General features: G+C 43.2%; 1 protein-coding gene across 1 annotated transcript in view; it reads left to right on the forward strand.

The window, feature by feature from the left end:
• Nucleotides 1-2,470, forward strand: part of kcnh4a (potassium voltage-gated channel, subfamily H (eag-related), member 4a) — a gene marked incomplete at both ends in the record, with an annotated part of 30,509 nt that extends 28,039 nt beyond the window's left edge. The window contains 2 exons of the mRNA XM_079520817.1: nt 457-1,278; nt 2,459-2,470. Of these exons, the coding sequence (XP_079376943.1) occupies nt 457-1,278; nt 2,459-2,470 (834 nt within the window). The remainder of the gene's footprint in view (nt 1-456; nt 1,279-2,458) is intronic.
• Between the last annotated feature and the right edge of the window lie 11,694 nt (nt 2,471-14,164).

Below are 14,164 nucleotides of genomic sequence, written 5' to 3' on the forward strand. Positions count from 1 at the left end.
CGCCCCTCACCCCAAAATGGGTTCAACAGGCCTGCCTTAGACCAACTGAATGACAGACATATAACACAATCTATGAATAGAAACATTTAACTAGGTGACAAACATTTTTATGTCAAACATTTTGTTCCTCCTTCATATAGTCACACTACTCTACTTTCACAGCTCCTCAAGGGCTGGGTACACTACATACTGTATCTAAAAGCAGGACTCTCAACTTTTTCTTGACATACTTTCAGGACACAAGTTAAATGTGAACAAAATTGTTACAACCAAAGTCTAATGTACTACAGAAAGTGTATGCTCCAATTTTACATGTATAATTTGAAGCAGCTACACATTCCATAGTCTCAAGTTTATTTCTTAGCAATGAGAAGTAGCTTAAACATAAAGTATGGCATTAGAAATCAGAAATCCTTCATTGCCGTCTTCCCTTTTCCTTCCTTTTTTTCTTTACAGATGAGCAACTTGAATCAAGAAATATCTAACCTGGCCAAGGAACTCCGTGAGATGATGCAATTTTTGCAGACCCATGTCACCATGCCGCACTATACCACCCCAGTCTCAACATACCCCTATAGCATACAGATGGCGTCCAGTGCCAGTGTGACAGCTTCCAGTGATTGGCAGACACATGTGCCTTTTAATGTGGCAACAGGGCCTCATCTCCATCACAAGCCAATTAGCCAACCTGACAGAAATGTGTGGGGTCACAGTGGAGTACCCAACAATGGCATAAATCCCACTCAAGGCCAGAGACTTGAGCATTCGCATGGACTGTTCAGTCCTGTGTCATCTTGTGTACACATATGCTGCTCTGACAGAGAAACAACCACTACTCACAGATTACAGAGTCAATGTGGTCCCTTACAAACCTCCAGAACAATACCCAACTCCTCCTACATGACCCAAACTCATGGTCAGGGAGGCCCATCCCTCCTTAGACTTAGCTCTGCCTTTCAAAGCTTCCCAGGGACTTGTCAGGGCCCTCAGGTGGGATGCAAGGCCTCCGTTCCCACTTTGAGCAGCAGATGTCACCTAATGTGTTCTGCAAGAAACCTCAGCCAGTCCTATCCCTCGCTGAGTGTGCAAGCCAACTCTGATCTCACACAATCTACCAACTCACCAACACCCATCCATGTCTCTGTCACCCCTACCGGCCATCCAGAAGTCCACACTGCCTTTAGCTCCCTGTCCGCCTCAGGGGTCTATACCTCAGCAAGCACAACACACAGCCAGGCCCCCCTTGGTTCTATCAGTGGTCCAAGACAGAATGATCTGGTAGGATGCAGCCCTATCCACCAGACAGAGAAGCTACTATACAGTACAGTGCTGGGGTCTTCTACTGGAACAGATTGCATACTTCCTAAGCATCCAGAGAGGACAGATAAAGAGGTTGTAGATTCAGAGACTAGCAGCAGTAGGCCTACTCCAACTGTAGAAGTTGGACCCATTTAGGGTGTGGACTGTGGAGGGGACATACCCTGAAGAAGACCTATATTGTATCAAATTGTTTCAAAAAATGTTATTGCATTGTGGCTACGAGCTGTGCGAACGCTTTTCTTTGCAGTTATTTATCTCCCGTGGTCAGCTCCTCCTCACTACTGGTGTGCATTCCTGTTCTATTGTTTGGGTGACACAAGCCTGACACTTATTGCATACATCGAAACAATACTGCATGAATAATGACATGTCAGTGACTACAATGACTTTCACACTGTATCAGTTTCCTTTCTTTCTGAGCCAGTCACAGAGTATTATTATACTAATAATAATAATAATGATAATAATGAAACAACTGAACACTGTATGTACCTGTTTCTGTTTCGCATATATTGTGCAAGTGGGGTTTATTGTTTTTTAATAGTCATCTTTCAATGCTTGGTGTAGGCTTCTGCGTAGATCTCTAGCGCCACTCAGTGGTGAATAACCGTAAAAACGTCTATTGCTCAATGGTTTATAATGGTTTGGTTCCACACAATCCACAACATTCAGTGCAGCGAAACAAGCATTGATTATTCCTAGATGTTTCACTCTGGTGGTTATCGATAAAAGTGAGAAAAGAACATAATCGTTGATCAAATAAAAAGGTATTAAACAAACTTTCACCAAAGTCATGTTTTCTCTCACACTTCATCATAGTTAGCTAAAAAATTGATACATACGGACGGTAGCCTATATCAATTATAAATATCCGATTAGAGCTAAACGAGCTCAACGATTTCTTATTTTTTATATAAAATGAAACAATCAACGGGGGGAATCGGGGGATGGTTTAGAAAATGTGGACTTGCAGAAATCAATGTTTATCCATGAATGTAAAGTGCGTTCCCAGGCAGTTCTTCTGACGACAAAAAAGCAACTTTACAAGCTCACGACCCTTCGCATCCCCGACACGTCGTGTGCGCGACACCGCACTGCGAGGCACCATATAAATGAAGTGTGTGTCTCATTGGTTCAGAAACCCTGCTGACAAGGTTCCCGGAAAAGTCACTAACCGGAAGGGAAGAAGAACAGAGTACCGATGTGTGGTCAGCGAAAGCGAAAGTGTTTTTTAAGAAAGAAAAACAATTTACATGTGTGGACGCAGAGTACAGCATCTTGCAATGGGTCTGGTCCACAAGATTCGATACTCCACCAAGATACCCATGTACTTGTGTAGATACTTCCTTAATGTTAACGAAGTCCACACCCACAACACCAGAGGGAGTGCAACGAACCATGTTCAACCCAGATTCGGCACAAACAAGGGACTAAATTATTTTCGCTCCTATGCCACCAAAATGTGGAACGCCCTACCAACAGTCATTAAGACATGTGAATCCCTTGACTCCTTCAAAACCGCTCTCAAAGGGCACCTACGGATGGCTGCAATTCGAAACTGGCCCCCGTAAAATCTGAATCCCCCCCCACCCCCTTTTTCTCTCACTGTATATGTTTCTTTTCCCTTTTTACCTCCATTATGATGAATTCCTGTACTGTTCTTTGTCTATATAGAAGTGTCTATTTGTACGTCTCTAAATGTTTTGATGAATTGAACATGGTGGACCCTATTGGAAACAAGTGTAATGCTTAATTGGGTCGTCCACTCACAGTTAACAGCCTTTGTATTGAGTTTGTGCTTGAAATGTACTGTAATTCTGCAAACTGTTAATACAATTTTCAATCAATCAATCAAAGTATATCCTTGAAGGAAGGATAATCCTTCCTTTCAGCAACTCTTTGCAAGGAGTCATTGCAAAGAGTTGCTGAAAGGAAGGAGTCACTCATGTTAAATCAGATTCGACGTAGTAATAATAATAACAATAATATAATAGCTTTTATTTATAATGCACTTGACATTTGGGAAAATAAAACAATTAGAAACGAATTGCCTGTAGGCTGTAAATATCCACAACAGATTCATATCATACAGCGGTGAGAGCCGCGGGCATCATTTCGTTCCACAACAACGTAGGAGCAACAGGGGGAATTGCTTCGGGCTATGCCGACAACGGGTAGCCACACAAGGGTACATCTCTGTTGCTGGCCGCTCCCAAGGCGAGACAACACGGTTCTCTGAATTCTCCGACATCGTTGTGGGATATTTTTAAATAGGCCGTTTTATGATTAATTGACCACATATATGAAGCTTAAACAACTAAATACTCCCGTAAAATAACTTGAAAGTAAATTCCGTGGCGTAAAAAAGTAGTTTTAAGAGGTCTAAAAACACTGCGGTGACAACAGTAATGGCTGCCAGTCGGGAACGCTCGGCTCCGCTCGGCTCCGCCCAGCTCCACTCGGCTCCGTGGGCCCTATGCCCCCTCCACGGGGTAGTGCCGCAGCCCTCCCCCATCCTACCTAGTGTCAAGTATACGAACGCGTACCGCACCTTGTAGGCCCGGTGAACCCCCTGAATTGGGATCCGTGTGTGTGTGGTGTACAGTGTACACTGGCAAAACCTGTTTCCTCTCTAGACACTTCCTACTGTATGTGTGTTAAAACACAGTCGACCATTTTGACACAACAACGACAGAGAGCTGAACACTACGTGTATATGGACTCCATTTTGCTGCGTTGGATTAAAGCCTAAAAGTTAATATCGGGTAAGTGTTTTAATCACTTTACTGGAGTTTTTTTTTTGTGGCTTTCGCCTTTATTTTATATTTTTTATGGAGTGACAGACAGTAGGCTGACAGGAAATGGGGAGAGAGATGGGGGGGAAGACATGCAGTAAAGGCCGTCGGGATTGGGAGTCGAACCCGCGGCACACTGCCAGACTGGATTACCAGCCAAGGTGCCTGGACCACTGAGCCATGGCCCAGGCCGTATTATACTGTTTTTAGGGTGTTGAGACGGTCATAAAAGTTGAACAATGAAGTTTCGCTCCTTAATTATTCTGCCTACACTTCACTGGTGAACAGAAATAATCAATAAGAAATAGACTCGGTATCCTGATTGTAAAAAAGTAATTCTGACTGTAAAGAGAAATTAAAAGTAAGTCATTTAATGAACAGAAATTAAACAAGAGATTCCAATGATTGTTCTCAACGGGCCTGAAAATTGACGCCCTAACTGGGCTCTAACTGGGCTCTAACTGGGCTCTAACTGGGCCCTAACTGGGCTCTAACTGGGCTCTAACTGGGCCCTAACTGGGCTCTAACTGGGCTCTAACTGGGCTCTAACTGGGCCCTAACTGGGCTCTAACTGGGCTCTAACTGGGCCCTAACTGGGCCCTAACTGGGCTCTAACTGGGCTGACCCGAGGCCCGGCCTGGCCCAACTCATTTGCATACATTTTAGGCCCGGCCCGATGACCCCCGTCGGGTCAGGTCGGGTTCGGGCAGCATTTGAAAACGCTGGTTGTTTGACCCTTTGAAGCTTCAAACAAAGGTGCTTATTGGTCCAAAACCTGGACGTGTCTCAAAGAATGACCCCTAGCTCGCCCCTCGCTCTCATTTCTGACTTCCTCTCCCCTCTAGCAGCCTCTCTCTCTCCTCCTCCCTCTCTCTTTCTACCCCCCCTCTCTCTCTCCCTCACCCTGATATTGATATATGAATATGATATTTGAATTAAGTGAAATCACTGAAGATAAAGATAAGATAAAGATACCTTTAAGCATTTTTGTTAAATGTTTTCTTTTTTTAAAGATCAAAGGTCAAAGCACATCAAGGTGTGTTGCTGTCTTAGTGCCGAACTGCCCTGTATCTGTGTACACGCACGCACGCACGCACGCACGCACGCACGCACGCACGCACGCACGCACGCACGCACGCACGCATGCAAACACACACACACACACACACACACACACACACACACACACACACACACACACGCACGCACGCATGCCAGAAGGCAAGACCCGCCCAATTCATGTCAAATCAATTCAAAGGAGATTTACCCTATAGATCCAAATCTCAGCCACTTGTTCACTCACACTCCATCACTCCAGCATGGCGTTATGGTGGTTCACTCACACTCCATCACTCCAGCATGGCGTTATGGTGGTTCACTCACACTCCATCACTCCAGCATGGCGTTATGGTGGTTCACTCACACTCCATCACTCCAGCATGGCGTTATGGTGGTTCACTCAGTCGATACATAGCAGGGATTTTTGTCCAGTGTCCACTTTAGTTGACTTTAGTCTGGAAATGGGATAGTTTTTGACCTTTCACCTCGCTGTATGGCATGCCAATATTTGTTTTACACCTCTGCTGCTTAGCGGACAGTGTGGTGTTGTAGAGGAGGTCTCCACGGACATGTGCGTATGTCACACTAGTCGATACATAGCAGGGACTTTTGTCCAGTGTCCACTTTATAAAGTCCATGCACTCCAGTGAATAGCATTTATCCATTTAGATAACTTTTTAATTACTTATCTTTACACAGAAACATTACTTATTACTTATTTTTACACAGAAACATAATGTGTGTCCTATAGCATCGTTTAAATGCTTAATTTATAGTTTTAATGTGCGAACTAATCTTTTTTTCAATACTCTAGAGGGTACTCTCATTTTGAAGAGATCGTCCCCCGGAAGTCTTATATTTGCTAGCTTAGATTTGCCAGAAAAACAGTGCCTACCGATGTGTGGTCAGCGAAAGCGAAAGCGAAAGTGTTTTTTAAGAAAGAAAAACAATTTACATGTGTGGACGTTGGGAATACGTGGAGTTTGTATTGGGCGTTTACATCATACTATGTTGTTAGTCGTAGAAGATTTTCCACAGCCTCAGTTAACATTTTGGCCAAACCAGCCATCAGGCAAGTACAGGGATCATTAAACCGCCCGCATCGAGAGTCCGTCCAGCGGTGGACCCTTTTAAATCAACACAATATATAGAGACAAATCATATATAATATAATAAGACTATAATATAACTTTATGAGAGCATTTAGGCTGACCAGCAACGGGAACCAAGAAGAGGGGGGGGGAATCCCCGAGGCTACTTCGTCGCGCGAGCTCCTTTTGACGAATACTGGACAACTTCACTTTCTGACATGTCGGGGTGAGTTGTCTGTACTTTCCGCTGGGGCGAGTTGGGCGAGAAAGTACGGACAGCTCACCCCGAAAGTCTAGACAACTCACCCCGGTGAGTTGTCTAGACTTGTCTAGACGTTGTCTTCACTTTCTGACATTGCGGGGTGAGTTGTCTGTACTTTCCGTGGCACCCATTACAGTAGGCCTAATGAAATTTCGGATCTAACTATCGGTTCCTACAGACGTGCGCAGTCACGGCTAATTATTTATTTATTTAACAGTAAAATCCGGTGAAACACTTGTAAGTAAGGAGTAGAGCGTCTCTCTCTCTCACTCTCTATGCAGCATTGAGGGGGGGGGGGTCGTTTGTGGATAATGTTTGCGCTTCAAAGGCAGAGTCTCACGGCTGTATCCTGCAGGTTCACACTCTATAACAGTGTTTCCCAACCTTTTTTGTCCCAGGGCACACTTTTCATAGCCTAAAAATCTCGGGGCACACCTAGATATACGGGGGGGGTGCATGTGTGTATGTATGTGTATATATATATATATATATATAGTAAAACGTCTTTGATAAACACATTATACTTTTGACAGAGTAAAACGTATTTGAACCCAATATACTTTTAAGAACACACATGACAGCACTCATCAAATAACTCAATATACAAAATATAGCACACACATGTTCAATTTGTCAATGCAAAGTAAATACTTCTAAATAAAAAAAATGTTTTGCCACAATACAATGGTCTTAAACATGAGCAACCACTCAGTTCACATGGGTGTGATTGTTTTTTTTTACATTTTGGGGAAAATATTGCTCTTTGCAATGTGAAATGCCACCGAATTTAAGGATGAATCCTTTTCCTTGTCTTAATTATGGGCCAACTTGTGAAAGCTACATGCTTTTATTGTGAAGGGTCTCAGTTCTTACAGCCTGCAAGCTCACAGCCTGGAGGTGCTGCCACACTATCGAAAGAGCTGCGCACGTTCTCGGCTGCGCGCAGCTTAAATTCCGAGTTTTTAGACAGCTGGTGGATGGAAAAGAAGCTCCACCTCCGCGGACGGCCAGATTTCCGGAAACGCTCTCCTCCGCGCAAAAAGTCCGCGGAGGTGGAGCTTCTTTTCCATCCACCAGCTGTCTAAAAACTCAGAATTTAAGCTGCGCGCAGCTTAAGAAGTGCGCAGTTTAAGACCGTTTTGCGCTAAGGTGTGGAGACGGTGTCACAGCCACAGCCGCGTTGTGCGCGTTGTGAGCTTGTAGATCAGGGGTGCCCAAAAGGTAGATCGCGATCTACCAGTAGATTACAAAGGCTGTGCAGGTAGATCACATGACATGCCCCTAAAGAGTATTTCATTTAAATATATTGAAGAAAAAAAACGATAAAAAAAAAGACATTTCTCCCCCTCTATTTCCCATTCCAAGTGCATTTGTCTTATACTGTACAGAATGTAACACAAACTCTACTATTCCGAAGCCCCCTCAGGTACATATTTTAACTATTTTCAGCAATGGTATAATAATTGATTTGGTGGGTAGATCTTGCCGAGCTACTTTGAAAGTAGCTCTCAAGTCAAAAAGTGTGGGCACCCCTGGGTGTGTAGGATGGGTGACAAATTCCAAATGTACTTTGTCAATGAATTTAGCTTTCTCTCTCCATTCTGTCATAAACTATAGTAAAACCAAACCTAAACAGGGCGGTGGTGGCTCAGGGGGTAGAGTGGCTGGATCATGGATGGTAACTGCAAGGTTGCCAGTTCGAACCCGGGCTCCCCCAGAGTTGGTGTCAAAGTGTCCTTGCACTATATATTTCTAAAACTATGAAACATTTCAAAGATTCCATTTCAGGCAAACATGTCCACTGTAAGATGAACCTAAATAGGTTTGAATGGGGTTTCTATAGGTGTAAGTATGTAGGACTAGTAGCATGCCAAAGTTTGTGCTATTGCCATTGAGAATGCATTGGGCGTTTAAGTTAAATACGGGGAGGAAATATGACAGCAAACTGCCTGTCATATTTTCTCCCTATTCCAAAGCCCCCCCAGGTAGGCCTACATTATATATTTAAACTATTTTCAGCAATGGTACACTTATTTTTTCAGTGGGTAGATCTTGTTGAGCTGGTCATTTTGAAAGTAGATCTCACGTCATAAATGTGTGGGCACCCCTGTTGTAGATCAACTATTTTCAGCATGGAACACGTGTACGACGAAGAATAAATCAGGCATCACTGCGCTTCTGTGGAGGGAGGGAGATATATATTGTTGGCAAAACGAGGCGATCATGTATGGACAGTTGGACACATACGACATACCTCATCGACGCAAAAAATAACAAGCAATTGGAATCTATTTTCCGTGGCACATTATAAACAAGTTTACTTTACCTCCTCAGTGTTTGGGTCGGGACATGTAGGACTGTATGTGTCTGCTGTCTGCGTGGATATGCGCGCTGCGCGCTCCAGTGAAATTGTGCGGATTGAGAAAGATTAGTTAATTTGTGTTGGATAAGGGCTTATTGGTGGGTTTTCCGCTAGATATTAATAAGGAGTGATTAGGGTGTGTTTTAGCGGGGGTTTCGCCTGGAAGGCTCACTCACTTTTAAACGAAGTTGAACGTGAGAAAGTGACGTTCACACACGGCAGAAATGAACGCGTTCACAATGACGTTCATCAGGCAGAAATACAGTACGTTCAGTTCACGTTCAGCCGAAATAGGAACGCGTTCGTGAACTATCGTTCTTTGAACGCGTTCCGGTACATCACTGCACATTTATACAGTAAAGTTGCCAGGTGAGTACAGGTGATTAACATTCCTATGGCCGATGGTCGTTAGAGTCTATTGTTCCGTTGTTGTTGTTGTCGCACGAATCCTGCAGCTCAGTAGCTATTGCTTTCGGGGGAGGGTTAGTGTTATTTTTGGTCAAATCAGGCGGCACACCTGGACACATCAAACGGCACAGTAAAGTGGCGCGGCACACAGGTTGGGAAACACTGCTCTATAAGATACGACGAATTAGACCGTTCCTCAACCAGGAATCAGCCCAGCTCCTAATCCAGACAACTTACTGGCCTACCGGCATGTGCACTTAAGCCTCTCCAACTGATCCAAAATGCCGCAGCTTGCTTGGTCTTCAACCAGCCAAAATTCTCACATGTCTCCCCCCTGCTCCGCTCCCTCCACTGGCTCCCGGTCGCTGCCCGCACAGAATACAAAACCCTGATGCTGGCATTCAAAGCAACCAGAGGTATGGCTCCCCCATATCTTGCAAGTATGATTGAACCCTACAAACCCTCCCGCGCACTCTGATCAGCCAATGCAGGGAAGCTGGAAGTACCCACACTAAAAACGCCGGGACAACGCTCCACACGTCCCAAACTCTTCTCCCTTCTGGCTCCAAAACTGTGGAATGCACTCCCCGTTGCAGTCAGAACTGCAGCATCACTCCCAATCTTCCTCCGTAGTCTGAAAACCCACCTTTTCAGACTCCACCATGGCCCATAGCACTTACCCTACCCCCTTAGACAGCACTTTTTAGACTTAGATAGCATTTGATACAGACTTATAGCATGTTATGTAGACAGTACAATAATTGCATTGTATGTAGTCATAGCACTTCATAGTATATATGTACAGCATAGTATAGTAGTTTATATGTGCAGTGTCATTATATAGATATGTTCTAGCTACGTTCTTAGTTTACGCATGTTTCTTGATAAATGCTTTTTATATGTGATGTATTCCCATGCTTTTGTTCTTGCTTAATGTAAATCGCTCTGGATTAAGAGCGTCTGCTAAATGCCTAAATTGTAAATTAATAATTACTGTGTGTGCAGATATATATATATATATATATATATATATATATATATACACATACATACATACACACACACACACACACACACACACACACACACACACACACACACACACACACACACACACACACACACACACACACACACACACACGACAGAGCTTTACAATGGTGGAGGAAACCATGCAAAGCAGTGAAGGCACCAACATGCACATCGGGAGCAATTAGGAGCTCAAGGACACTTTGACAAAATTGACACTTTTTAAATGGTCGGCGAGTTATCAGATCGTTATGTATTTCACACTACAGGAGTCTTTTTTTATATTCATAAACGGTCAGTGAGCGCTTTATCGCCACTGGAGCTTCCGCACATCTTTCACACACAGCAAGCAAAACCTTGGCGATCAAGCCCGATCTTGCATCAGATCGGGGGTTTTGTCGGAGAGTGCCAAATATCGTGCAGTGTGTAGGGGGCATAACTCTGGAGGAGCCCGGGATCGAACTGGGAACCTTGCGGTTCCCATCCGGCTGTTCTACCGGCCACTCTACACCTGAGCCACTGCCGTGCCATGTGTCCAGAATACATGCTAAAAAAACAAAGCTAAGAAATGAATGGCTTTCTTTCCATCGCCTTCAACATTTACATACATAATCAGCTTTTTTGTCAATGTTGATGCCAAGTTGCCAGCAATGTGTCATCAAGTTCTAGCAGGATTTGTCCCAATGCTCTCTGTGTCATTGATGAATAAGACAAATCTGGAGCCTTTACAGAGTTTAGCAACATTGCAACAAATTGATGACATCATGGGTTAAATTATTTTGCTACATGTTGTATGCAACCCGAACCTTGGTCTGCGATATGAGTGCATTTTAATGATTCACTCATTGCTTTTCCCTGTTGCATTAATTGCTGTGACGTAATGTGATCAGCCCAGTACTGTGATACTTTTTTTTTATCCCTGTTTATCGCACATTTGTAAATCCATGGGTCTTCTTTTTCTACATGGTCTACTGGAGTTAAGTAGAAAACACTGTCTAGTAGTACCCAGGGCTATGGAAATTAGGAAAGCCTATAAACTCATATAAAATCGTTTTTCTCTCCTACCTTCCATGCTTGCTCCCTCCATAGAATGTTGTCTGATCTGCTTTGGCATTCAGAAATGCAGTTTGTTGACCCGGTAAACAAAATGGCTTTATTTGCTGCTCTTTTCTGCCTCAATGGTGTGTGAAAAATTCCATCAGCATTCCCTCTGAAGAACCGTGCGTGCGTTGGTGTGTTTGCCTGTATAGTCCAATTCTTCAGCCAGGCCAATAACTGATGTCTGGTTGACCTTTTTCATCTCAGTGTTTACCGTCACTCACAAAATTATGCACTTATTGTTTTAAACATTATTTTCTTTGCTGTACAATTACAATTTAGGCACGCTCTTAATCCAGAGCGATTTACATTAAGCAAGAACAAAAAGCATGGCAATACATCACATACATAAAAAGTATACATATATACTATAAAGTGCTATGACTACATAAAATGCAATTCTAGTGCTGTCTATGTAACATGCTATAAGTCTACATAAAGTGCTTATCTAAGCGGCTAGGGCAAGTGCTACGAGCCATGATGGAGTCTGAAAAGGTGGGTTTTCAGACTACGGCGGAGTCCCAGTCCCAAGATTGGGAGTGAGGCTGCAGTTCTGATTTGTAATGGGAAGTGCATTCCATAGTTTTGGAGCCAGAAGGGAGAAGAGTTTGGGAGTTTGGTCGGTGAGGTAGGAGGAGAACCACTTTAGTGCCGTCCCACCGATGCCCACTGTATTTTGATAGCGACGGTGAGATAGAAACAGGAAAAGAGGACAGAGAGCAGGGCAGTGACGGAACAAATAGTACGGCCAGCCCAGAGTGTTGAACCTGGGCATGTTGAAGAAGGTATTGTATGCACATGTGGTAAGCGCCTAGGTGCCCTGCCCCTAACCAATTTGGCTATAAGGTCATTCCAAGATTATATTTTCTACAGGTTTTCAACCATTTTAATTTCATGGTCCACTATTTATTCAGTATTTGAGCCACGGACCACCATTTGATGAGGTTTGGCCTCTCAGACCCAAGACTTTGAATATTTGGTTGTCGCTGGATAAGATAAATTTCACTTTGACATTTAGCATTTTAAGTAATTTCAAATTCAAACATGGCTTTGCTCTCCCGTCACATGCTAAAGATTAGGCCCAGCCCAGACATGGGACTGAGATAAAGCCCAGAGCGAGTCAACTCAGGTCTGAATGTCTCTGACCTAGCCTGACTCACTGTAATGACATCTCTTTACTATTCTGACATACTCATTCTCTGTCATTACTCATTATGTAATTCTCTGTCATTTCCTCCTCACAAATAGCTGTTGTTAACTCTGTTGTACATCAGACAAGTGTAATGTAATAACACCTTTTATACTTTTTGTTGTACAATGTTTCTTCTTGTCAGTCACTGTCTGACATGGTGGATTATTATATTGTTGTCTGTGTGCCATTGGCCTGCATTTTATTTTTCCAGTGAAAAAGTTGAGGCAACTAATGTGTTCTGCAATCTTCACTTCCTGATATGAACTGAGCCGGGTTTCCTGTCTCTGACCAAGCAGAAGCTGATGGACCTCATGTGCATCACTCAACTGAAATGGAGTTGGATTTAAAGTGACAATCCATTGCTTTTTATTTTGACCAATCTGGTTAACGGTTTGATTCTTTGACAACCATACATTGCAAATTTGCAACTAAAAAGTGCCATCCAGGGCATTTTGCCCCTTCCTAACTGAAGGGGGGCCCCCGATCATTCTGTACCCCTGACACTGTCAGCCCTCCTCCTAGCTCCCCGTCACCTTTTTGCGTAATGTATATTGGTCATCTATTGTATTATTGATTCCTGATCCATTTTCAGTATGAGAAAAAGAGCCTTAAGTTTTGAAATATATATTGAAATTTATCATTAGAGAACTTGGATGCAATGTGATTTAATTCATTATCAAAACAAAGTTAACAAATAATAAACAATAAAAAAACATTCACGCTGCTGGTCTTTCCCTGGCGAAGGTAGTGTAGAGCTTATCTGGCCATGAGGCAGGTACATGCCACCTCTTTCATGTTCTTGTTCCTGACTGTTTTTGATGGTGATTGAGAAAGCCAGCATGACAGAATCTTAGTCCTGGTGATGTGCTGTGCTGTTTGAACCAACCTCTGTGTGGTTGTTGTGAGTAGAGCATTCTTTGCCAAGCCGTCTACACTCTACACATTAAAGTTGTAGACATTAAAGACATTAACCTTTTTGGCTTCTGGGTAAAACCTGTAATATTTCCATTTATCATCACCACATACCATACCATTGGATGGCGGGCAAGCTTTCAGTGATACCACATGCTGTTTCAAACAAGCAGAGGCTCTTTGCAGCAACACTTTGCCAAAAGTAAATAACGATTAAATGATAACGCCGGCATCTTATCTTTTGTAGTCAACCCTTACCCTTGTGCAATGTAAGTTTCGAACTCATTGCCATTTCATGAAATGTTTCTGTTTCAGTCACCATGCTTATGATATATATTTATTTTGTGGGCTAATATGATAGCTCAGGGTTTGTCACTGACAAATTGTCGGTCTCATACTGATTTTAATCATATTGTACTCGTGTGTGTGGAATACTTGTAAGAAGGAATGACAAACTACATTTGAAAGTTAGATTCTGGTTTCTGGATTACCAACTAGACCTAATCGTGACTCATGAGTTGGGTTTTGACTGAGGCTGTGATACTCGTCAGATAACACCCCCCCCCCCCCCCCCCCCCACTTTCTGAATATTGCGGCACTCCAAAAAAAAAAAATACAATACTTTAGTCGTTTGGC

Source organism: Electrona antarctica, assembly GCF_951216825.1.
Source record: "Electrona antarctica genome assembly, chromosome: 14".
Lineage (NCBI taxonomy): Eukaryota > Metazoa > Chordata > Actinopteri > Myctophiformes > Myctophidae > Electrona > Electrona antarctica.